Genomic DNA, 25935 nt, shown 5'->3' on the forward strand with positions numbered 1-25935 from the left:
CCTCTGACTCGCGAGATGGGGCGAGGGAGGCGTCCCCAGCAGAGCCTTACACTGTCCCCACCTTTCTAGCTCCTTGACGGGGGTGGGGGAGGCGGGGTCTCACCCTCAGGACAGAGCAGCCTGGAAGACAAGGGGGAGATCCACCCACTCGTGCTTTCTCTCCAGGTTTCGGCTCCCGCCCACAGTGTGTGTGTTTCTTTACTTTTCCAAAGCCTCAGGTAGTTGTTTTCTGCTCTTGACTGAGTTGTCCATTTTAATCAGCAAGAGAGAGATGCTATAGTTGAGTGAATGCCACCAGGCTGGAGCCGGAACGCCTCTGTCATTCTTTCTGTGGTTTTTAAAACACTAACCCTGTGGTACGAATGTGAGGAAAACCTGGACGAGAGCCAAGATTGCTTCGCCAGGGTCCGAGGGAACCAAGCTGCCTCACTTCCTAACCTTCGCGAACGCTTTCCGCCGCGTGTCCCTTCTCTCTGTGGACTCCCTTACCACTCCAGCGGGCGTCCTCTCAGAGCCTTTGTTGTAAGGCAGCCGTGCAGCTCCTGAGAGCCAAGTGTGTTTGTTCACACCCAGAAGAGCATGATATGTGTGGCAGTTTAATCATAAACACCATATGAGAACATACTTGCCAAGTCTGCATCAAAATTGGCCACTAAACTGAGCAGTAACATAGGGTTGTTTTGTATTTTTTTGTTGTTGTTTTTACTCCTACTGTTGCCTTTTATTGAGCCTCTTCTGTAGGCTAAGACTGCACTCTATCATCTCATTTAATCCTCAAACCAACATAAAGATGCAAACTCTATGAGGTTAAGGAACTGCCTTAAGACCTTCCCCACCCCCAGCTAATTCAGCACTCCAGCAGAAAACACAGGTTTCTTTCTGACTCCAAAGGCGCTGCTCTGGTGTTGCCTTGGCCTCCTGCATCATGGAAGGATTTTGTTCAACAGCTCTCTGGGAGCAGTCGGGGTGTGGTTTTTTTATTAAATATATGAGCGCCGTGTTTTCCTTTTTTAGGAGCTCAGCGATGCCCTTGGAATCAGTATTGCCGGAGGAAAAGGAAGTCCCTTAGGAGATATCCCGATATTTATAGCTATGATTCAGGCCAGTGGTGTGGCTGCACGTACCCAGAAGCTTAAGGTAAACAGAAGGAAAATGGTGAAGTGCTCACAGCATGTGGTGGGAGACAAAGTTGCAGCCATGGGCGCTTTATTTTAAAGTTGGAATTCCAACAGAGACCCACGCTGAGGGCAAAATGCATTGGAGAAAGTTGACACCTAAAATTCATTAGGTCCCTGGGCATATAAAAATATTATTGTTTGTATCAAAGCTTCCCAATGAAGGAAGAAATTGCAGCTCATTTGCAAAGCCTCCCAAACCATTTTTTGCACTTCATTCCACCCAAAATTAATCTTCACTTGAGAGAGATTTGACCTGAGAATTGTCCTTCAGCCAGAAGAATTAACGTTCTTAATGATTTTTTTTCCCCAGTGCCCCTTATTCTTAACTTAGGTAGAAAAATAAAGGAGAAAATATTTGGCTTCCTCATTAGAGCTTTATTGAACAGTTAATTTGTGTGCCCCGCTATTACTGGTGAATGGATGTATGAATCACTGCCATTGCCAAAATACAAAAGTGGCCTGCCGTGCCTTCCCCTAATCACATCTGACCCCCTTCTTGTTTCTCTGATTGGTCTGTGTTTGGGGAAAGCCATAAAAATTCCTCATGCTTCTGGAACATGCATACCCAGGAGAAACACAGGCTCTTCACAATAGCCACAAATGGGAAATATGACTTACAAAGAATTTTAAGCATTCTCCTCAAATTTAATTTTTCTTAATGATAGTGATTTTCTACCACTTTTGTACTTCCAGGTTGGAGATCGGATTGTCAGCATTAATGGGCAACCTTTGGATGGGCTGTCTCACGCGGACGTGGTTAATCTGCTAAAGAACGCCTACGGGCGTATTATCCTACAGGTACTGCCATCAATGGGACGCGCAGCTGTGCGAGGCAGATAAGTGGCGTGCAAAAAAGATTGAGCGTCACTGGCAGTAGGCATCACCGCCCAGCGGGGTGCTTGCTGATGTGAATTATGAAGGTTGAAAGCAAGAAATTATTATTTTTATTCAGAAATTCTTTAATGCCACCCATACAGGCAGTGAGCATGATTATATGAAAGCATAACAAGGGGAGAAAAATTACTCTTTGCTTCACATGATGAATCAACAAGGCTTTTAGCTTCCAGCATTCTTTTGTAAATCAAAGTTTGTGAGGAATAGGAAATGATTTCTTTTCTTATGCCCAAGAACTGTTACCGAACTGCCCAAACACAGTTTCTTCCACCCCCTTTATAGGAAGGGAAAAATACAATGCTCTTTTTCCCCGTAGCATAAATGATGGCCAGCACTGTTAAATTCTCACTGTGTGGTTGTCATCAAATGAGGCAGACAATTATTTATCAGCTGTGGTCCCCAAGAGTATTGTCCAGATGCACGGGGAAATATAACAGAAAGTAGAAAGGAGGTGTGCTGTTCATCACCCCTCCTTATAGTTCAGCCCTCCACATGTCTCTGAGATTGATACGGGGCAGTGAGAGGTATGATATTGCAGTGAGTTTTGCTAATGAGTTTCTTCCAAAATGTATGATTATAATCGCCACGCTTCTGCAGGTAGTATTGAACAGTTTACCTGTGAAAAGAATAAAACCCACCATTTAGTACCTTAGAGAGGGCTCGCTAGCCCCTCAGATCCTTCTAGCCTTTAAATAATTTCCGGGGGGCGTCTGGCTGGCTCAGTCAGTAGAACATGAAGTTCTTGATCTCAGGGTTGCGAGTTCGAGCCCCACTTTGGGTTGGGTGTGGAGATTACTTAAAAATAAAATCTTGAATATAATAATAACGTCAAACTGGAAAGCCGTTGCATTGGGGAAAACCGGCTTGTGGTGCTTAACTCTCACATCTCAGTGGTCTAAATTCGAAAGGCCAAAACAGACATTATGAAAGTAAACAGTGGGGCACCTGGGTGGCTCAGTCAGGTAAGCTCCGACTCCTGATTTCAACTCAGGGTCATGGGTGGAACCCCATATGTTGGACTCCGCACTTAGCAGGGACTCTGCTTAGGATTCTCTCTCCCTCTCCTGCTGCCCCTCCCCCTTCCAAAATAAATAAATACTTTAAAAAAAAAAAAAAGGTAAAGTACAGCATGTATGAAGGGGATCGTAAAAATACTGTCATTAGTTTCAAGAGAGTTTATGCAATAGGCCACATATTATTCAGTGATTTGGGTCTCTGGGTTTCTGCGGAGCACAAACCAGAATACTGTGTGGACTGGCTGTAGAGTCGGCTTCCTCTCTGCTCCTAGTCCTCACTTTCAGTGGACCTTATGCTGCTGCCTCACATTCCTCCCTCCACCCCACGTCAGTTCTTGGTCAGACCCTGTGCATAGCCTTGCTTTTTCTTGTTTGCGGGCTTGCTCTTCCTTCGAGTTATGCTGACCCCTAGAGGCCTAAAAGTGCAACTCCTCAGTCTCTGACTATGGACCATTAGTTACACAGAATTTTAAAAGGAAGTTACTTGAACCAATAAGTTAATGTCAAGACAAAAAAAAAAAAGTCTCCCTTAGCAAAATCAGGTATTACCAGTATTTTCATACACCAATATAATTTTTACGGCACCACCTTCTTCACAAAGAAATGAGAAGCCACAATGCAAAACTAACATTAACTGCAAAAGCACCTTAAATGACAATGCACTCAAACTCTCCCATGCGGAATTAACACTTCACTTAGTCAGATTGCTACTGTTCACATACCTTAGAAAGAGTTCCTTATTTTTCCTATTTCTGTATTTTAAGGAAATGACAGTTGGTTTAAAATGCTCTCTTGCCTTAATCACATTAGTGGGTAGTGTTATTTTCTAACCTGTGTTATTAAAAGCTTAATGGACTTCGTTGAGATTATAATCTACACAGTTATGGGTGTGGAGTTTACGTGCTTCCAAATGCTTTAGACAGAAAACTCTCATGTCCTGCGTCAAACGCCTTTCAGTTACATAGTATATTTGTCTCAATTAAAACAATGTGCAGGGCACCTGAGTGGCTCAGTGGGTTAAGCCTCTGCCTTTAGCTTAGGTCATGATCTCAGGGTCCTGGGATCAAGTCCCGCATTGGGCTCTCTGCTCAGCAGGGAGCCTGCTTCCCACCCCCTTCTCTCTCTCTCTCTCTGCCTGTTTCTCTGCCTTCTTGTGATCTCTCTGTGTCAAATAAGTAAATAAAATCTTGAAGAAAAAAAAAAAAGTGTATATAGTACCAGCAGTACAGTTATTACAGCTGACTTGGCACTGGGTAATTATTTTTATTGTCAGGTGAGCCAGCCCGTTGGCTGAGTGGTAGAGAAGGTTAGGTAATTGTGTCTGTTGATGTGGAAAAGACTTATGACGGTGCATCATGCAAAGCAGTCAGCAGCCGCTGGTTGCACAGGGAAGATTAAGGTCTGAATCAGCATACGGCAGGATGGTGCATTGGAAAGAGTGGACGAGATGACCAACACTTCCCAGAAGCTTCTCCCCACAGTGTAAATTGCTGTCTCTGGGTGTTAATAAGAGGGAGATATTACTGACCTTAAAGTCAGATGGTTTCTTATTCTCAGTGATAAATTGGTCAGTGGAGCTGGATGTAGCTACATGGTGTCATTTGAAATGTTCCTATTTATATTTGCTTTTCTAGTCTGATAGTTTTGTCTGGTTAAGCTTTTTTATCTGTAGAATGACCATGAAACCTTTTTTGGGCAAAATCAGGTAACCCAGACTCTCTGCTAGAATTTTTTTTTGGTACATCTTTGAGAACACAGAAGATAAAAAGAGCACATCAGAGATTTTTATCACTAAAGGAACTTGTGAGGCTTGTTTTGGGCCCATTAAGAAATTCTGCAAACATTCAAGAATGTAGCAGAATGGGTGGATTGAGGTAGCACTAAGTAAACTAGGGGTATGGTAAAAGGATGTTGGGAGAGAACATTGTAGTTGGAAATGTCCAGTAGGCAGAGGAAATGTACTGCCAATACTTGGGGAGGAACAGTAAATAAAGCCATCTGAGACATTTCAATGTCAGCATCCCCACTACCTGGCACGTTATATATCATAGATACTGATTGAATAAATGAATGAAAACAGTGGTGACAAAGATAGGACAAAGGCTTGGAGTCAAGTCCAAGTAGGGAAGGCAGGAGAAGAGAGTCTGAAATCAGGGAGATTCATTCAGTATCTGTCTACAAAGTATTTTGGGAGGCCCTTTGGGGACATTCTTCAGACCACACACACACACACACACACACAAAATAACTGGGCACATGGGTGGCTCAGTGGGTTAAAGCCTCTGCCTTTGGCTCAGGTCATAATCTCAGGGTCCTGGGATTGAGTCCTGCATTGGGCTCTCTGCTCAGCGGGGAGCCTGCTTCCCCCTCTCTCTCTGCCTTTCTCTCTGCCTACTTGTGATCTCTGTCTGTCAAATAAATAAATAAAATCTTAAAAAAAAAAAAACCTGATATAAGAGGGTCCAACTACTAGTTTGGAGAGAGAGATGTGTTATATTTATTAAGATAATATAGAGGGAACAGTGACTTCCTTTTGAACTGTCAGTTGAAAATGGAAGAGAAAAAAGACATGAAATTAATTCAAGGGATCCGATATCTAACAGATGGACTTGCAAAATGAGAAACAGAAAAATAAGAAATAAAATAAACTTATCTAAAGGTCCATGAGCCAGTTAGCAGGATAAATACCTATATACATTCTAAAACTTCCAAAGAGAAAAGTATAAGGTACTTACGAAAGAACAGGAGATTCAAATGGCGCCTCTTTTTCAGCAGCATATTTCTGAGAAAATTACTTTAGGAGGGTATTCCAGTAAAAGAGCAGGTAAGAAAGAGGGAAGCCAGTGGATTCAATGCTAAGAAACGTGGAAGTCCCAGGACAGCTACATACCGAGCATAGAGAATATCTTAACCAAATTGGAGCAGGGGGAGAAGACACTCTAAGAGAAATGCCTCTCCGTCAAAAGGAAAGAAGAGGAGCAGATTAATTATCTATTAATTAGTTAGTTAATTAATTATGCAGTTAATTAGAAGTTTGAAATTACTGGGAAAATTTGGGGTTCATTGGTGATAAGTCTATAACAATTAAAATGAGATCATTGTTACCTTGAAGAAAATAAACTTGTACCAAGAAAAGGAAATGTAATCATACTATAGTAGTTGACTCAGTATAAATAACATTTATATAAACATTATAAGTCATGATAATAAAACCAACACAACTAAACATCATAATGCATGAAATATTAGCATCATGGTTATTTGGGATATATTAGTAGAGAGGAAAATATGAGAAGTAAATCTTTAAAGTTGAAATAAAAGAGATTGTTGGAAATTGTTAGAACTACAGAGGTTTGGGGCGCCTGGGTGGCTCAGTGGGTTGGGCCTCTGCCTTCAGCTCAGGTCATGATCTCGAGTCCTGGGATCGAGCCCCACATTGGGCTCTCTGCTCAGTAGGGAGCCTGCTTCCCCCTCTGCCTCTCTGCCTACTTGTGATCTCTGTCTAATAAATAAATAAAATCTTTAAAAAAAAAAAAAGAACTACAGAGGTTTAAGTATATCTAAAGAAGCACAAAAAACAAGTAGAACTTTAAAATAATGTGAAATGAAAGAGGTTGGCAAGCTAAATTTTCATCCACTGGAATATTTCATCTGTTGAAATAGGGAGTTGACAGACATCAACATGGTGATAAATTTTAAAATAGGATTATATGCATACTGCTTAGTTTATACCTCTAGAACTGAAAAGAGAAGTGTTTAGTGTGCCTCTAGAGAGTGAAAGTGTTGAATTTTTTATCATGTGCTGTACTATTTAATTTTTTATCATGTGCACACAAAAAGAAATATCCTGGAAAAATAAATAGAAAAGAACCAGGAATCAAGAATCCAGGTTCTAGACACTTAAGGAGAAAAGAATTTTAAAAATGGCACACTTCCCAGTGAAGCAGAAGTAAATAAAGCTGGAAAAGTCACTACCACTGGTAGATAAATCACTGGCAATCTTTAAAGAAATTGATTTTCTTTCAGAGTTGGTGGCAAGTCAATAGAGAGCAAAGAGGTAGTTGGGAGCAAAGGAGATAGAAGACACCTCTGAAAAAGAATATTAAAAATTTTACAGTGAAGCGGTGCCTGGCTGGCTCAGTTGGTAGAACATGAGACTCTTGATCTTGGGCAAGCCCCACGTTGGGTGCAGAGATTACTTAAAATCTTTAAAAGGAAAAAAGCATTGAGTGAGGATCATTGCAGTGATGCCGCTGCTAGTTCCGAGGCCAACCTGAGACCCACTGGAGGGACTCATTATTTAGAGAGAGTAAAGCATGTTATTCTCTATGCCTGGAATATCCATGTCACCCCACCTCTCCCCTCTGTGAAAATCCCTCCTGTGAAATCCTTTGTTTGGAAACTTTTCAACCAGAAAGCTGGGGAATAGGGAGTGCCTGGGGGGTCATTTTCCCCTGAGACCACAAACTGATCCAAAGTAGTATCTGTGTAGCACAAGGCCTGGCCTAAAAAAGTGTTGGTCACATTGAGTGGGTTGCTGAGCTGCCCCAATAGAGTTAAAAGATACGAATTTACAGAGAACTAATCAGCATGGTTACCAGTTCGGTCCAGAAAAATTCTGCTGGAGGAGAAAGATGGATGGGCTTGGGAACGGAGAAGGTGTGTTGATGGAGGGCGCAGGGAAGCATGTAAAGGCACGTTTGAGTCTCAGTAAAGGAGTGGCTTGTGAGCTGTTCTTCACCTTGACTGCAAAAAAGCCACTCGTCCCAGTACTGGTTCCTGGGTCTACCCCAGGGATTTCATTGGTCTGGAATGTAGCATGGACTTCGAGAGAGGGAGAGTCTAAAGCTTCCCAGGTGTTTCTAATATGTAACCAGCTGACCTATGGAGGTCATGATGGATAGAAAGCCAAGGGATGCCAGGAAGGGAGTGGTGAGCTCCAGGAAAAAGACAAAGAGCTGAAGGTTTGAAAATGAAGACCACTGGAGGTTCTGTAGAACAAGGAGTCCTTAATGTCAGAAAGTTGTGTGTTTTGAGTCCTCTCACTTAACTCTTCCGTTCTCTACAAATACGGACCATAGCTCCATTCTTCCGAGGTGGCTGTGAGGATTAAATGAGGTGTCATGTTTAATAAAACAGTGGATTGCCAGTGGTGAGCATTAAATAAGTGCATTGTGTTACTTTCATTATAATAATGCGGGCCTGAGGTGAGTAGATGCAAACATTTCTAAAACCCTGGAAGGAATGGTTTTCCAGGTGGCCTGTGAGGTGTATGCCACTAGGTTGTGATGTCACGAGCAGTCACCTCGCCCCTTATTTTACTCTAGACTTTAAAAAGTTGGCACTTCATGGGCACCCGGGTGGCTCAGTGGGTTTTAAGCCTCCGCCTTCAGCTCAGGTCATGATCTCAATCAGGGTCCTGGGACTGACCCTGCATTGGATGCTCTGCTCAGCAGGGGGCCTGTTCCCCCCCTACCCCCCGCCTGCCTCTCTGCCTACCTTGGATCTCTCTCTCTCTCTCTCTGTCCAATAAATAAATAAAATCTTAAAAAAAAAAAAAAAAAAGACCTCACTTTAAAAAAAAAAGTTGATACTTCTAACCATTATATTTTTAAAAGATACAATGAAGTTCATATACTCTGATGTCCCTGGAATCAGTGTCTTCAGATCCTAAATAAAAACTTGAAGCAGGTATGCTTTCTACTTCATTAAATTACACCAAATGTCAGTCCTGGGGCAAGGCAAGCTTTTCTTGTTTGTTCCTCTGTTCCGTGCCCCATCTTAGGATGCCAGCTTTTTCAGAGCACCTTAACTTGACAGCCTTCCTGTCAGTTTTCAGCATATCCACACTATGGATCTAGGATCCAGGATGGGTGTGAGTGCCGAATTTGTATTTTGTACTGCAGGATTTGAGTCCTAACAAATATAAGGGCTAATCTTACTCTGGCTAATCTTAACTCTTCTACGGGATCAGCAGCTCAGGAAAGTTGGAAGCAAGGAGCTCAAGCTTTTGTGCATTATGATAATCCTACTGATCTAGAAAATATTTGACTTCTCAACTCTCCAAAACAATCCCCCAGACCTATCTTCTTTTTAAAGATTTTATTTATTTCAGAGAGAGAGACAGAAAAGCACAAGTACAAAGGGAGTTAGGCCAAGGTACAGGGAGACGCAGACTCCCTGCGAAGCCTGGGCTCCATCCCAGGACCCTGGGATCATGACCTGAGCCGAAGGCAGGCACTTAACCGACTGAGCCACCGCCCTCCCCAAAACCTTTTTTTTTTTTTAATTGTATTTATTTGACAGAGAGAGATCACAAGTAGGCCGAGAGGCAGGCAGAGAGAGAGAAGAAGGGAAGCAGGCTCCTTGCTGAGCTGAGAGCCCGATGCGGGGTTCGATCCCAGGACTCCGGGATCATGACCTGAGCCGAAGGCAGAGGCTTAACCCACTGAGCCACCCAGGCGCCATCCCAAAACCTATTTTAAGGAAAGGTACTCATCTTAGGGTCCATGCAATAAATAACATTTGCTTTATGACTCAGAAAGTATCAAGCATACATCGTTTTAATATAGAACATACAGTTCTGATTGAATTTAGTTTTGCTTTTAACCTGAATTAGTAAATGCCACAAGAAGCTGAGGCATGAGAAAGCATATCAGAATAAATACCCTCCTGGAGGGAAAAATACAGTTTGTCCATTCGGAGGGGGAAACACGCTGTGAGGGGCAAGGGCAGTTGGAGGGGGAAACATGCTGTGAGGTGTAATGGCGGTTGGAGGGGGAAACATGGAGTGAGGTGTAATGGCGGTTGGAGGAGGAAACATCCTTATTGGTTCTTCCTCTTCCACTGATTCACAGGCCTCCGCTTTTTCATTAGATTCAGAGGATATGGCTTCTTCCCCATCCTTCATTTCATAAGTCTTCCTGTCGGATAGAGTGACTTTCTCCTTCTTGTCTTTCATTTCACGAGTCTCTCTCCCCTCATGTAGAGTGGCATCTTCCTCTTTCATGTCACATGTCTCCCTCTCCTCAGGTACAGGGATTTCCTCCACATCTTCCTTCAGACCAGTGGTGTCGCTCTCTTCACGTAGGCACTTACTAAATATTTGATCCTAACAAATTGGGGAAAAGGTGAGGAAACAAAGTACTTTCATTAAAGCCCAGTGAGAGCTCAAACTGCTACAGCCACGTGGCAGCTTCAGACGGTCTGTTACGTTTCCTTTGTGCATCCCCATCACCCAGCTGTGCCACATCTAGTGATCAGTCTTAAAGAACCATTCAAGGTATACGAAGCAGCACTATGTACAACAATAAAGGATGACATAAACTTAAAGGACCCACAGGCTTTGAACCAGGGGAATGGTTCTGAAGGGTGAGTGGGAAGCGGGGAAGACATCCGCCATATCTCCCGTGCCCAGGGATGAGAAGAAAGGTTGCTGATCTGAGTATGGTGGAAATGGAGCTGGCCCTAGCTGGGACCAAGAACTCCGGACACCACAGCTCCTGAACCACATATTCAAGTTGCACAGACCTTAATACCCATTGTCTGAGGACCTCAAAGCCTTCTTTGCTTTACCCAGAAACCCTGTCCTTCCCCTCTCCTCTCTCCATTTTGAATAGCATGTGTTCCTGTCTGTCCCCCACACTACATCAACTGCCAGCCTTTCTGTTGAAGGATGGAACACATCTGCTTTCCTCTAATCCCGTCTCTATCCTCAGAAACTACCACAGAAGTTCTAGATTTACTTAAAAAATAATAATAATAATAAGGAAACCTCCTATTAGTCTGTTGGCCTTCCCCCATCTTCAAAACTCATAAATAGACCTTTTCCCAGCCTTACCTCCATGTTGTTCAGTCCCTGGTATTGATGGGGGAAGAGCACTTCAGAAGCAGAGCTGAACTCAGACTCATAGGCCACGTCTCCTTGGACTTGTACCCAGCTGAACATATATACCCTTCTGAGATCAGATTATTAGCTTCCACAAATCAGTCCCTGGGAAGACCAATCAACTCCGAGAGCAAGATGGTTAATGCAGATACCTTGGGGCTATAGAGTCATTCTGGGGGTGATGGGTTTATGTTCTCTGTGGCTTCCTACAAAAGACTAAGCCATCAGTGAAAATCCCTCACATATCCCATCTAGCTTCTTGGCTTCCACTCCTACAAAAGAGGAGCTTGAACCGCTCCAAGGATCCTAGGTCAGCCCCTGGGATTTAATACCATCCGTGGGTGGGAGACCCTTTTTATTTCAGGGTTGAGGGTAAGCAAGAGGCCTTTAGATTTTAGAGGGTTATGAGTTTTTCTGTAAGACGGTACTGTTAGAGAAGCACCTGGGTGGCTCAGTGGGTTAAAGCCTCTGCCTTCAGCTCAGGTCATGATCCTAGGATCCTCGGATCAAGCCCCACACCGGGCTCTCTGCTCAGCGGCGAGCCTCCTTCCTCCTCTCTCTCTGCCTGCCTCTCTGCCTACTTGTAATCTCTGTCTGTCACATAAATAAAATCTTTAAAAAAAAAAAAACACGGTACTGTTAGAAGTGTTTTTATATTTTCTAGCTAGATTTTTATAAAAATTGATATTTACCCAAGTAGAACTGTGATTTTGGTTTCACAATTTATATGGCCGATTTCATGGACTCTTGAAAGTGTATTCTTTTTCTAAGAGTTTAAAAAAAAAAAGATCCTTCAGGAACATCCATGGGCCTATCTTCTGCACCCTGAGCCCTCCTCTTATAGTACCTTGTAAGAGCCAGGGAGTTTCCCAGCCTGTCGTCAACCACACGCCATGATGATCTGCTCTGTTTGTAACTGCCTGTTCAACTATCTCTCTGGCTCTCTCCCTCCCTGACACCATAATCTAGACTGTACTTAATTATATGCGGAGTGAGTCAGATTGCCTGGCGTGAGGGTCCAAGACCAGGTTTATACCCTCACAATGCATATGATGTAGAGCACAAGACTCTGGAGTGAAATGATGTGGAAATGAAACCAGCTCTCCCTCCTTAACTGACCTTGGAAAGTTCCTTAACCTCTCTGCTCCAGCTTCATCTGTCTAAAATGCAGGTATAATAGTGGCACCTACCTCTGTAGGGACTCAGGAGAGCACATAGTGTAAAGTAAGTGCTCAGCTGATCTCAGTAGTCGCGGCGCTGTTAGAGACTAAACAAACCAAAGAAAGGAGCAAGTTGCCATCAAATCATGAGGTACCTTAAAGAAAACAATATTTTACTGACTTTCTTCCTCAGCCCCATAATGGATGGTCTGTTTTCATGGTCAGCTGAGAGCGCAAGTCCAAATTCCCGCCAAGTACAGGAACATCCTTTACTGTATCCCAAATTAATAGATTTTGAGCCTCTGTTTGAGGGCTAGCTTCAATGGGATGCTCATGCCCCAATAAGCTGTGCCATTCTGTTCTGGAAGGGCCTGACTATAGAGTTTTTTCCTCTCCTATAAGGACCCAAAACCAATCTCCTTGTAGCCTCTTTGTCTCACTCTGTTCTGTGGAAATTCAGAAAATTGAGTCCCATAATCCCTATTCCTTAGGAAGGTTTTGGATTCATTCACTCCACAAATACTCATTAAGCAACTGTTAGGTGCCAGGCACGTTAACACTGAGAAGCAGTCCTTGTCCTCATGGATTGTGTGGTGGAGGTAGGGGAGAACCATTAGTAGTCATGGAAATACGTATCATCACAATTTGTTAGAAATGTTTTGCAATTGCCATGGGGAGGAAAACAGGAGAAATTAATTTAAGCACCAGTAGTAAAGAAGGCTAGTATAAGGAAAGTGACTTGTAAGCTGATACCAGGCCCACTGGTGGGTTTTGGGAGGGGTGGATAAGATTGTGGGCAGGGAGACCTGGAGTGTGGTTGGAATGGAAGGAGATTGATGGGATCTTTGTGTGTATAATTAGGGAGTCTGAATTTTATTCCAAGTACAAAGAGAGACTGCTGAAAGGTTTTAAGCAGGGGAGTGTCATTATCCATTTTATATTGGAAAAGATAACTGGCTGATGTATAGAAGAGAGATTAAAAGAGAATGAATGTTCAAGGCAGCTGATAATGATGAATTAATTAGAGTGGTCACCATAGGGGCAAAAAGGAAGCAGATTTGAGAAGCACGTCAGAGGTAGACTCCAGAGGACTTGGTGGTGGATTACATATGGCAGGTGAGAGAGGGATGTCACCGGTGGGTAGAGTAAGCATTCTGTGTGGTTAGCCTCCCGGCATCCGCTCTAGTTCGACAGTGGTCGCCCGTCAGCAATCAAGTATTTCCAGTCTTATACCTAGCACATTTTAGCCAGGTGGTCAGAGCTACCATCTACTAAGAGGGAAAACTAGAAGGAAAGTCAATTGTAAAATGGATGTTGGATCAAGAGTTTGAATTAGCTAATGCAGATGGTAAGTTGGCAATTGGATACAGCAGACTAGGCTGGGAATTTTCAGCACCTTGTGGCATTTAAAACTATGGGAGTATATACATTGTCACGTAGACCCTAAGTGTGCATGTGGTAATTGGACACAGGACTGAGCCATAGGGGTGAGTAGAATAACCAAGAGGTGGGAAAGGGGGAGGAAGGCTAGAAAATGGGTCATAGAAGTTTAGTTCTGGTGATGGGGAGGGCTGCCAGGGTGGAGTGGTCCATGAGGATGGTGTAAGTTGAGATTACAGAGGTCATAGGCAGAGACAAATTCTCTGATACACGTGCTGTGGGGAGAGTACAGAAAGGGCTGGTGGAAAGTGGAGGGGCTCTTGTGGTCAAAACGAATCCACATCTTTTCCTCCTTGTCTCATCCTAAATATTTGCCCAGTTCATTCAGCCATTCTGTATATGATGGTATTTCCAGAAGATCCCATAACTTGCACACAGCTGTGTTTTCCCCCAAATAGGATACTTCACCAAAATGTGTTCTGATTCTCCAGGGTGGGCCTGTTGCTTTCCTCGCTGTAAAAACTCTAATGACAGATGCAGCTAAACCTGGCAGTTTGGGCAGCCGTGCCCTCTATTGGCTCATTGTGAAACTGCAGTCAAATCCAGTTCTTTGCATTGGTGTCAAGTCCCCCACTCCATACCTACTTGTGCACAGATTATTATAACCTAGAAGAACCACTGATCAGAAGCAGGAATAGCCCAGGAGCTTTGGAGAGAGAAGCTCTGAACTCATAGAGATGGAAGACATCTCCAGGCTAAGCACACAAGGCAGGCTTTTTTTTTTTAAGATTTTATTTATTTATTTGACAGACAGATCACAAGTAGGCAGAGAGGCAGACAGAGAGAGAGGGGGAAGCAGGCTCTCCACTGAGCAGAGAGCCCGGTGCGGGGCTCAATCCCAGGACCCTGAGATGACCTGAGCTGAAAGCAGAGGCTTTAACCCACTGAGCCACCCAGGTGCCCACAAGGCAGGCTTTTATGATTCCCATTCAACAGCTGAGAAAGCTGAAATTCAGGCACAGCACCTTTTTTTTTTTTTTTAAAGATTTTATTTATTTATTTATTTGACAGGCAGAGATCACAAGTAAGCAGAGAGGCAGGGAGAGAGAGAGAGGAGGAAGCAGGCTCCCTGCTGAGCAGAGAGCCCGATGCGGGACTCGATCCCAGGACCCTGGGATCATGACCCAAGCCGAAGGCAGAGGCTTTAACCCACTGAGCCACCCCGGTGCCCCACACAGCACCATTTTAATGGCAGAAACAGAACTTGAGAACCTCATTCTGTGTCCTACTATGAGCTGTGAGAGGCATACTGTATTTCTTCTGCGTGCTTTTGAATGTTTTTTGCAGATGAAAAAAATAAAGTGAATGTTTACGTGTCATATACTAGTGTCTGGAAGCATCTAAAAAAAAAAACCAAATAATAGAGAATCAGTCATTCCTTCTTTCTTTCATTTGCCAAATACTATTTGAACGTGTATGTGACTTAAGTTTGTGACCCTAGGGAGCTGGGTTCCCTTTGGACAGTTATAAGCAGAGGAGTGTAATAACCTGCTGTGTTTGAACAGAACCATTCTAGCTGCTGTATAGTGAGCCGGAGAGGGGCTGAAGCAAGGAGAACAGGAAGGGGGCTTTTGTAGAACTCCAGGCAAGAGAGGATTCTGTAGACAGACCAATAGAGGGACACCCGGGTGGCTCAGTTGGTCAGGTGTCTGCCTTTGGCTCAAGTCATGATCCCAGGGTCCTGGGATTGAGCCCCATGTCTGGCTTGCTACTTAGTGGGGAGTCTGCTTCTCCCTCATTCTCTGCCCCTCTCCCTGCTTTTGTGTGTGCTGCCTCTCTCTATCTCATAAATAAATAAAATCCTTGAAAAGGAAGGGAGGTGGGGTGGGGGGAGACCAATAGAATTTTTATGAGGACTGAATGCAGGTTGTGAGAGAAGGAGTAGTCAAGGACAACACCAGGTCATTGGCTGAAACAAAGAATGAAGTTGTAGTTACGGGAGATGAGGAAGTCCACAAGAACGGACAGAGGTCACAGGGGTGGGCTCAGTGCTGCACGCGGGAGCTCTTGACACGCCTGGTGGACGTCCTCCTAACTGTGATTGGATAAAGAGAGCTAGAGTTCAGAGGTGGTGCTGAAGATGCAGACTCCAGAATTATCATCACATAGATGGTATTTAGACATCCAGTTGGGGGAGATGAGATAAGATGAGCTAACTAAGGGGAGGGTTAGATGAGAGAGATAAGAAACTAAAGGATGGCGCCCTGTGGCACTCCCCTAGAGGTTTAGGAGATAAGAAGAAAAGGAAGCGCAGAGAGGAAACTAGTCAAGTATGGTATCATGGAAACCAAACGAAGAAAACAGCTTGAGGGGAGTCTGGGTCGCTCAGTTAAACATCTGCCTTTGGCTTCGATCATGATCCGTGGGTGCTGGCTTGAGCCCCTCATCAGGGTCCCAGCTCAGCAGGGCATCTGCTTATGTGCTTATGCGCTTGCTCATTCTACGTCAGATAAATAAAATCTTTTAAAAAAAAAGTTTGAGAGAATAATCATTTGTTTCCAAATGCTGCAGATAGGTTGAATCAGATGAGTATGAGACCCAACCATTGAGTATAGTATGGTTTCTCTAATTCTCCCCTGACTTACAGTGGATTTTCCTGTTCTGGTTTTCCCCCAGGTTGTAGCAGATACCAATATAAGCGCCATAGCAACTCAGCTTGAACACATGTCTCCAAGCTACCACCTTGGTTCTCCCACTGCTGACCACCACCCAGAAGACACAGAGTGAGTATTCTAGGTGCAGAGTGCCTATTCTATGTATGGGCAAGGCTCAGTGAGACCTTTTCCAGAAACTAGAGTGTGCTTTCTAAGGAAGAGGAGGGGGAGGTATGCATTACCTTTTCTAACTCCTGGAGAATCTCCAGGGATGCACCAAGGTTTCCTCATTTCTCACCAGGCTTCGTTCCTGGTAGAGCTTCCCAAGAGAGGGCCAGTGCACACACTAATTTGGTCACTTTGACACCGTGCCTTCTTCCTCTACAAATCACAGATTGACCCCCCAGGGGTACCCTGCTTTATTAGGCAGGGAACTGTGTTTTCTAAGCTAAAATCTTGTTCTGAGAGTAATCCTAGTGCTATACTTGCTGGCATTCTTCATTGAAAACAGTCATTGCCATTAACGAAAGCAGTGGTTCTCACCCTAGAATGTGCATATTAAATGTCTAAGGAGCATTTTTAAAATGGCTAATTTCTCCGGCTCCGTTCTCAGAGATTCTGATGAGGGGGTCTACAGCGGGTTCCCTAGGACAGCTTTGCTACAGGTGGGCAGAGGGTCTGTACTTTCAGAAATGCTGCCTAAACTTACGCCTCTCAGAACCGCCAGTGCCTGGTCACCAGTACGTGCTCCGTAAAGGCTTGTGGATGGATCTGAATGTTTCACTGGAAAGCTCTAATGATCACAGACATTTTGAATTTTCTCCTGGTACTTTCAGCTTAAATCATACCTTTGAGTTTGTTTTTCTCGAGGAAAGAATATTAAACTTAAGTTCATTTTACTTTTTTCTCATTATTAAAGGAATAAATGCATGCCGTTAAAACATGACAGATACACCCCTGGGGCTAATAACACATTATATGTTAATAAAAATTTTTTAAAAAATTTAATATGACAAATACATAAAATTAAGATATTTTAAGTTACAGTGGCCCTATTCTGGGGTGGGGATGGGGAGGAGGATCAGGACCCTATTATAGAAGAGTAGTTAAGTACCTTTAGCATCCTTTGATGTCCCTATGGAAATGCAGAGCTGCCCTTGTGATCTTGGTTCCTTTGCTAGGAACCACAGCTCCTGGCAAGTTGGAAACCACTGCTGTAAAAGAATCTATAAATTATTTAGAATCCAACCACTGTTAACATTCGGAGATTTTTTTTTTTATCGGTCTTCTATATGAAAGTAAATTAAAACAAATTGAAAATGTGAGATAAAGGGAGGCAAGCTCCCATCTGATGTTGCCAACTGAGGAGTGGAGCTACGTCCCCCCACCTCCTGAAAACAGGTCTCTAATTGTGAAGCAGTACAATTATGATAGTCTCCAATGATTCGGTGGCTCCCAGGACCCAACTCTAAAACAATGACTTTGGACATCTAGATTCCTATTTCAGTATCCTTAGGAACAGGGGCTGTGTTTGGAGGAGGAACCATGAATCCAATTCACGTCTGGCCAGTGGGCCACTGCTGAGAGTACTTACAAGGTCATGAAGTCCTGAAATGGGGAGCCTTATTCATGACCTCATTACCATGTGGCCGTAAGGGATAATCCATCATTATTTCAACATGTCTTTATTGAGCACTTTTCAAAGGCCAGATACTGTGCAAGTACTGGGTTCTGAGGATTCAAACTTAAAAACCACAGGTGAACGCATTGCCCCAGTCCTCAAGGAATTGGGGAGAATCGTGAAAACAGGCCCCTAAATCCACGTTTGTAAGAGTTGATAAGTATAGGGGAGCCAGGTTCCCTGAGAAAGTTAAGTAAGCACGGGGTCCTGTGGAACCATGGAGGTGGGGGAACAACTCTATTAAGGTGTGTCCTTGGAGACACAGGTGCTTCTGCTTAGTTTTAAAAGAATTGGAATAAGCCAAGAGGGGCATTCAGAAGAGTTAACGATTTCTAGGTCATGAACGATCAGCAGGTACTGTGGCTGTAAACAACCAGTAAGTACATCAACAAACAACCAGTATCGGTGTGGCAGCTGAAAATCCACCCGAACAGAAGCCAGGCAAAACTGAGGAGAGGGAAGAATATTCTAGTTGGACAGAACAGCATATGCAAAGGTGGCTTATGTCCCAGTTTTGCAGATTCCTCTAAATCCGTGACTGGCTGAGTTTGTATGACATGGCTCAGCCCCTCAGATGTGCACGTTGCCACAAACCAAGTGAGGTGACCAGCATGTAATATGAAAATTCCCGAGAGTCAGACGGCAGGCACTGGCATCCTGGGGTTCCTTGAGGTTTTTACCCTTTGGACAAGGGCATCTGGGAATAAGAAATTGGCATTCGCTAAGCTGAAACTACTTGAGCCTGCATAGATCATTTAATTTTTAGCCATGTTATTTCTAAGAGAGAAGACTTCCACACTGGACAAAACTTCGAAAATCAAAATTACCCGTTGGAAACAGACTGTCTTTATCCATTTTGCTTCTTCTTGGTTTCTCTCTTTTCTCCCGGATATCACTTCTCACGGACGCAGTCATGATCCTGAGTTTGTGACAAGCACAGTCCAGACAGCTGGGAACACTCAGATGACAGTGACTTAAGGAGTTCGTAGTTCCGTAGAGCAGAAAGATGACTTCATTGGTCCCGCCCCAGTATAGTGAGGGCCCCGTGGACATCTGGCCCTACTGCAGAGGGGGCACAAAGGAGGATCAGCTGACTCTCCCAAGGGAAAGCATCACCTTGGAGGGAGGCTTTGAAGACTGAGCTCCCACCCTGGGTCCCCTAGGGGGAAGTGGTGGGCGGGGAGTGTGAGGCTACTGGGGCAGAAAAGGAACTGCAGCCTGCTGAGCTCTCCGGCTGGGGTCCCCTGTCCTACATAGAAGCCCACCTGCGGAGTGGCGGTCTGCCACTGAGCTAAGCGGTCCCCCACCTCTCTGTCCCCACACCGTCTTTAAGGATATAAAGACAGTCTCATTCAGCTTTAAACAGTGAGTGTCAAAGTTAAAAACAAAGCATATGGAAGGGTGTTGTGACAACCTCCGGATCGTGACTTTATTTTTCATTAAAAAACAGTGCGTTTTATGAAAGAGAAATCCCTAAAACCTCAAGTCATTAAAGACGTACTGCTCATCAGTCCCGTGTGACACGGGAAATGTAAAAAGTACGTTTCTAGATTGCTCTCTTGAGAGTTCCGATTTCATCAACTGGCCTTCATAGTTTCTCAGTGTGAAAGTCTCTCTCAAATCTGTGTTCTTCCATTAAAATGAAATTCCCTCTCAGTATCTATTCTCGAATTAAACAGCGTGCATTGTGTTTTCAGAACACCTCCACCTAAGATTATTACTTTGGAGAAAGGCTCTGAAGGATTGGGGTTTAGTATTGTAGGGGGTTATGGAAGTCCCCATGGAGACCTGCCAATTTATGTCAAGACTATATTTGCAAAGGTATTTTTTTCCTTTTTACTGTACTTTTTTTTTTTTAACCTAGGTGAGATTTTTTTTTTAAGTGCTTTGTTTTGCTTACTTGTAGGTATAGCTGGCTGTGTGCTTATATGCTTTTCATTTTAAACTTGTGTAGGACATTCCCACACCAGACTAGTGAAAGAAGAGTCCTCTTGTAAGAGTGAAGTTCCAAGAAATGTCATTTTCTTTGGACCCTATTACAAAAGTTGATCTCAAAGAGTGTCTTCTTTGAAGAACACAACATAAGGAAACGTGCCGCACTGTGTGGAAGCTGGCCTTGGAAGTATTACTCTGGGCTAGTACAAAAGTTTGGCTTTCTCCTTCAAGAAAAGAGGACAGCAGAAGGCTGTGGTAGAAAGCTCTATGAGCCTTGGGTCAGGACGGCATTAATGGCCGTCCGTCACCAGTAAGCTTAGGATGCATTAGCTGAAGTTGCTCTCTCTCTTCCAGTCCTCTGCTAAAGTACTTGCAGGATCAGAGCACTAAATTAGACTCCAGCTGGGTAATAGTGCTCTTCAGGAACTAAATATACGAATACATCCTTGACACCTAGGTCACAGTGTACATTCCTACTGCTGCCTCTAGATGGCTCTTGGATAGATTTTTATTAGTATTAGTATTAGTATTACTATTAGTATTAGTATTTAAGTTTATTCATTTAAGTTCTCTCTACACTTATTGTGGGGCTTGAACTCACAACCCCAAGATCAAGAATCGCACGCTCTTCCAACTAAGCCATCCAGGCGCCCCTTAGATAAGTTATTTTTAACTTTATTGTGATTTTTTAAAGTTGGAATCCAATTTTACTCTAACTTTTTAAGATTTCTGAAAAGGACTTAGTATTGACAGCACGACTTAATTCTTCATAGGTTTTATCACAGTCATTTGTTTATTAATTGACCCAGTGGCCTCCTACTACTTTTTCCTAAGGAAATAAAGGTCTTCAAGAGAAGAAATAACATAGCTACTCCTTCTAGAAAGCTCCATTATACTAAATAATGAGTGCAGCTCTTATCACTGGTTAATTGGACCTAACCATGACCGGACATAATCCTTAAGTCACTTGGCGTTTGCTTTCGGAACACGTTAGGGAGCTTCAGATTTACCCACCTGTTTCCAATTTGTTAGGGTGCCTTTTAGAAAGGCATCTCTTGACCTGGTGATGGGCGAAAGGGGAGAAGGAGGGCATATCAGAAACATTCCGGATAGCAGCACTGCCCCAGTCTGATAATTCCCAAGGTAGTAAGCTACCTACAGACCCTCCTTTTCCTAAGACAACACCGTAAGTAGTTGTGATAATTATTCTTTGAGGGAACTATTATGCTTTGGTTTTAAAAGAGCCAGCTATGTAGATAAGAATAGTGAAAAACACATTCTCCTTCCCTGCACTGGCCTCTGTAAAGCCCTTCCAGAATGTCTGTAGTGCCCGGCTCACTACCTAAGTGTATGTAGGTGGGTCTGCTACATTCAAACAGAGGACTGGTTAGTTTCTCAGGCCTTTTGGCCTGCAGCCCAGACTTAGCAGCCACCCCAGCAGTACCCATTTAGACAACCCATAGGCTGTGGGACCACAGCCAGGCACCTTCGGTCAGGTCAGCAGAACATACAACTGAGGATGAAATGGTCGTGCCTGGCTGGTGGGTTTTTGAAAGAAACCACCATCAGATTATGGTGAGACAAAGTAGTGGGGCCAATGAATGCACAGAAGATCCCACAGAATCTCTTTTCAAAGGTCCTCCTTGACAGTGCTCATTTAGAAAGCACCTCTGCAGGTGGTAACCTGAGAGGAAATATTGGACATCCTTGATACGTTTTATTTTTTAAGGAACGGATCTTCGTTTGTAAAGTGAGGCACACTTCAAAATGAAAAGCTCGAATTTAAAAAAAGTTCTAAAGCCCTAGCCAATGGCCTACTTGTTCAGTCTCAATTAAAAGAACATTCCACTGCAAACAATTACTATCATTATTTTTAGATAGTTCCATAGCATTTATTATAATATGTCCTTTGATGACTTTTTTTTTTTCATTTGTTTGAGTGAACCAGTATATCCAAATTTGTAAGTTTTCTTTAAAGAATCTATAAACCAAAAACTGGCAAAAGTTATTTGGGTTTTTTTTTTTAATGGTGAGATCCTTCTAATAATGAATTTTGACACTAAGCTAAACATTTCCCCATAAGAATTTAGAGGGGGTAGGAAATAAAGCTACATGTTTTTACATGCTTTTAAACAACAAACACTTTTTTTAAACTTCATTTATTTAAGTAATCTCCACCCCCCAATGCAGGGCTCAAACTCATGACCCCGAGATCCAGAGCCTCATGCTCCACAGGCTGAGCCAGCCAGGCACCCAACAATCATTTATTCTTAAAAATGTTTGTCTTCTCAAGTTTCTGGATCTCAGATGCGCACAGGGTGTGGGTTTTTATGGGACCTTTGTCCCTAAGCTTCTTTTAAAAATTCTGTTGCTCAACTAAGAAATTAATTTGGCCCATTGAGGTCTTTTTTCCCCTCCAGAAGTAAGAAACATGACAGGCACTTTGAATGTGTAGGACTTTGGGGACTCAGTCTGATTAACGGGCTGTCAGAACCTTCCATTTTCTTTCAGGTATTTGGTTGGAAACTTCAAAGTCAAAGCCAAGTTCAGGTCTCAGTCTTTCCAGCAGCCAGCCAGATTTCACCATTAGCCAACGAGAAATTGGCCTAACAACTTTAACAATCCCGAACATTTAGGGAACAGCTTTTCAGAGACTGTGAAATCTGAAAACTTGAGCTCGATCACCACAAGAGTTCATTTTTTTATGCTACCACCATTATTGAGTAAATACCATGTGCCATACATTCACTCCTTAGAAGAGGCTGACAGCCAGGCCTGAGCCAGCTAGGTGCCCTGAGGCCACACTTACCTTTGACAGATCATGTCAGTGCTGCTAAATTAATAATGCAATGGGAACCCTATAGAATGATGGCATTGGGACTAAGACTAACACCAGATTCAGTTCTACCTTTGTCAGTATATTACATATTCGTGAATATGACATTCAAATTCCCTTCCGTTCTGAATATTGAAATAAGGTCCTACCTGTATTAAAAGAAACGTGAATGTTAGTCCATTTCTACTAGTATGTTACCTAAACAGTGCATAATTATGGTTACTGTCCAACCGTTCTTCAAATAACACATCCCACATTCTTAATTTTCCTGGTTTAAAAACATTACCTCGCAATAACTGTAACTGGTAGTTTGCAAAGTTGCTCTTTTCATAAGCACACCATGATGTTAATATTATTTGTGAACTGCTTGGTCCTGGATTAAACCGGAATGTCTCTTGTTTGTAGGGAGCAGCTGCAGACGACGGCCGGTTGAAGCGGGGCGATCAGATTTTAGCTGTTAATGGCGAGACGCTGGAATGTGTTACTCATGAGCAAGCCGTGGCCATTCTGAAACGCCAGAAAGGGACTGTAATCTTAACTGTGCTGTCCTGAGCCTCGGGTCCTAATCACAAGATAGATGCTGTAGAATAGCCATAGAAAGATGAAGCTTTGAGGATGAAAAGCAGCCTCCACTAGAATTCACCTTCATTTATCACCTCACCCTTCTTGCTCGGGAGAGGTGGCTAGATTTCACGGGACTTGCCCCAACCAACCGTCGACTCTCGGTGAGGTGGATTTCTAGAACTGAACGAGTCTCACCTGATTTGCATCTCACATCCACGTTTAGCCACTAGTAGGAACTGGTTCTGATGATCTCTGCTGAACCCGAAGTGAACCACCTCTCATTCCTGTGCCATTCTCTGCCCATCCCCTCTCACTCAGAGGCTTAACAGCAAGCTCACATGTTTTCTGACAAACAGACACAAATGTTAACCAACTTGTCATCTCACTCGTGATTTACTCTTGCTAATTGTCTCTTCAAGTATGCCAGAAAACATTAGGAGTGTAATTAACTTACCACTGCTCCCCATGATGAAACACCCCGTTCTCCTATGAGAAATTATTGTGCTCTTTTCTGCACGACATAGAGTCAGATAAGTCTCAAATTTGTTTCTCTGGGTAGATCTTTATAAGCTAGTCATTGATGATTATGATGAGTCGATTTGTAGACTATAATCAGAAAATTCTGGAAGACTTTCTGATTGTTTTCTTGGCTACATAAATGTGTACCACTGAGCAAACGCACCTTATTCTCCACAGGAACAATTAGCATCAACATTCTGAATTCTAACCATGCTAGATTAAATTCAAGTCCAGGAAGTTCAGCTGAAGTTAATGTCATCTCAGCAGGCAGGCATCATTGCCTCTCTTCAGTCTTCAGACTAGGAGATAGAAGCCCCAGAACCAGTCTGCAGAGATCAGTTAAGTTTTCCCTCAGGTTAGACCGGGTGTGGGTGGCCTTGGACTTGTGAAAAAGCAGAGTGACAGATTTAAATATCCTTCCCCTTGGCTCCATACCAGTCGGTCTAGCAGCACAAACTGTAGGAACAAAAGGATAGAACAACATACTTAGCCACAAAGTGAGTGGCAATGAACTCAGCTGAAGAATCAGTGAGGGCTACTTGGCTGATGTTGCCTGATCTTCAGGAAGCCCTCCCCCCACACACACCATTTGCTAAAGTTTTGCATGCTAAGAAAGCAATTGCTGCAGAGAATACCAAAAATACCTTTAAAGTTGAATAGGGACATTCTTATTTGGGTATTAGCAGGAAAAGGGGGAAGATGCTTATCAGTGAATGTTATAGGTTCTTCTGTTAAAAAAAAAAAAGTACTGTGAGAGAGAAGTACCAGGATCAGTAATCGAAGTAGTTTAGCATCTTTGAACTAAAACACAATGCTGCAAATGGTTCATGGTTCACCGTCATTATCCGAATGGAATGGACTCTGATTTTAAAATGTTATTTAATAATTACAGATTTTAATTAAGAATTACCTTCAAGTAGACATCATCACAAAGTGCATTAACTCTCGTCGGAATATTTTGTGGCTATTCCAAAGTATAGAGTGCCTAAATGTTATGTTGAAAATGTCTTTCGTGGCTGGTATTAAGTTTTCTGAAGTTACATACGGCTTTTCGGAATTTCTGATGTATCCACCATGTGCAGTCTTGTTAGGGTCTTATCTTTCAGTGCATGAGAAGCTTTCAGCCTCAGAAGTTCTAGGCTAATTGTACCTGCAAGAACACCTGAGGCAACCTAGAAGTGAAGCCCAAATAAAACTTGAAAATGCACCTTAAAAAGAAAAAGCATGTGTGTGTCCGTGTGCTCACACACGGGTTTACGCACACACATGCATAAGACTTCATATACGGCTTTTGAAATGTGATTCTGCTTGATTTTGATCCATTAAATATCGATTTTGAAATAGCACCCTGCTGTCATGTCTCATACACATTATCCTCTTAGGTCACGCCCCTGAATGGCTCCCGATAATTGTGCTTTATAGTCCTTGCTGCAGTAAATTGACCAGTATTTTCATCCCTGGTTCTGTCTCTGCCGCACAACTACTAAATAATTGCCTTGCCAAAAATGCTTTTTTGCATCAGAACTTAAAAGCTAAGAGGACACAAAAAACGGGAATTTGAAAAGAGCTATTGTCTCATAGCCACATGTATGGTTTTGGCCTCATCATTTGGAAAATCTAAGTATTGTGATTGGAGTGAACATGAAAGGGAAGTCAGTCTGGAAAAACAGGACTGCCGAATGTATGTGTAAGATGTTTCCAAAGAGTCCAAGTAAGTGTAGTTGCCTGAAGGGCAAATGGAATCTTATAATATATGAAAAACTGTAATTTCTACATCTGGTTTGATTTTTTTTTTCTTTAGCCATTTTGTTCCCTAATTTGAGGGGTGTGGGCGTGGAATCCAACTTCTCACAAAGTTTTCCAGTCCTGTTAAAATCTGGGCTGCATTCATGGCTGTCTTGCAGTGTGTTGCCAAGCATTAGAACAGGTGCTTTATAAAAGAGCCAGTGTAGTAGTCTAGAGGGCAAGTCTTGGCAGCCACCTGAGTTCGAATCCTGACTCACCAGCCTTGTGACCTTGGCCAAGTTATTTAAATTATCCCTTGCTTTAGGTTCTTCAGTTAGAAAAGGGTGGAGGTGGGTGGTTTCTCAGTACTAGCATTGAGTACAGTCCACATAGAATCCTTAGTACAGTGCCTGGCTCGTAGTGAAGTATTACTTCAACAAACATGAGCAATAAACCCTTTTCCCCAGGCGCCTGGGTGGCTCAGTCAGTTAGGTGTCTGCCTTTG

General features: G+C 43.1%; 1 protein-coding gene across 2 annotated transcripts in view; it reads left to right on the forward strand.

Moving 5' to 3' along the window:
* PATJ (PATJ crumbs cell polarity complex component) overlaps positions 1-25051 on the forward strand; it is a 367374-nt gene extending 342323 nt beyond the window's left edge. The window contains exons 41-45 of one of the 2 annotated variants that reach the window (XM_044238351.1): positions 1015-1137; positions 1872-1976; positions 16193-16299; positions 19549-19672; positions 23028-25051. In XM_044238351.1, coding sequence (XP_044094286.1) covers positions 1015-1137; positions 1872-1976; positions 16193-16299; positions 19549-19672; positions 23028-23174 — 606 coding nt within the window. In that variant the 3' untranslated portion in view covers positions 23175-25051. The remainder of the gene's footprint in view (positions 1-1014; positions 1138-1871; positions 1977-16192; positions 16300-19548; positions 19673-23027) is intronic. The other variant, XM_044238352.1, reaches the window with a different exon arrangement.
* The last annotated feature ends 884 nt before the right edge of the window (positions 25052-25935 follow it).

The sequence above is a fragment of the Neovison vison genome, chromosome 2 (assembly GCF_020171115.1).
Source record: "Neovison vison isolate M4711 chromosome 2, ASM_NN_V1, whole genome shotgun sequence".
In the NCBI taxonomy this organism is placed as follows: domain Eukaryota; kingdom Metazoa; phylum Chordata; class Mammalia; order Carnivora; family Mustelidae; genus Neogale; species Neogale vison.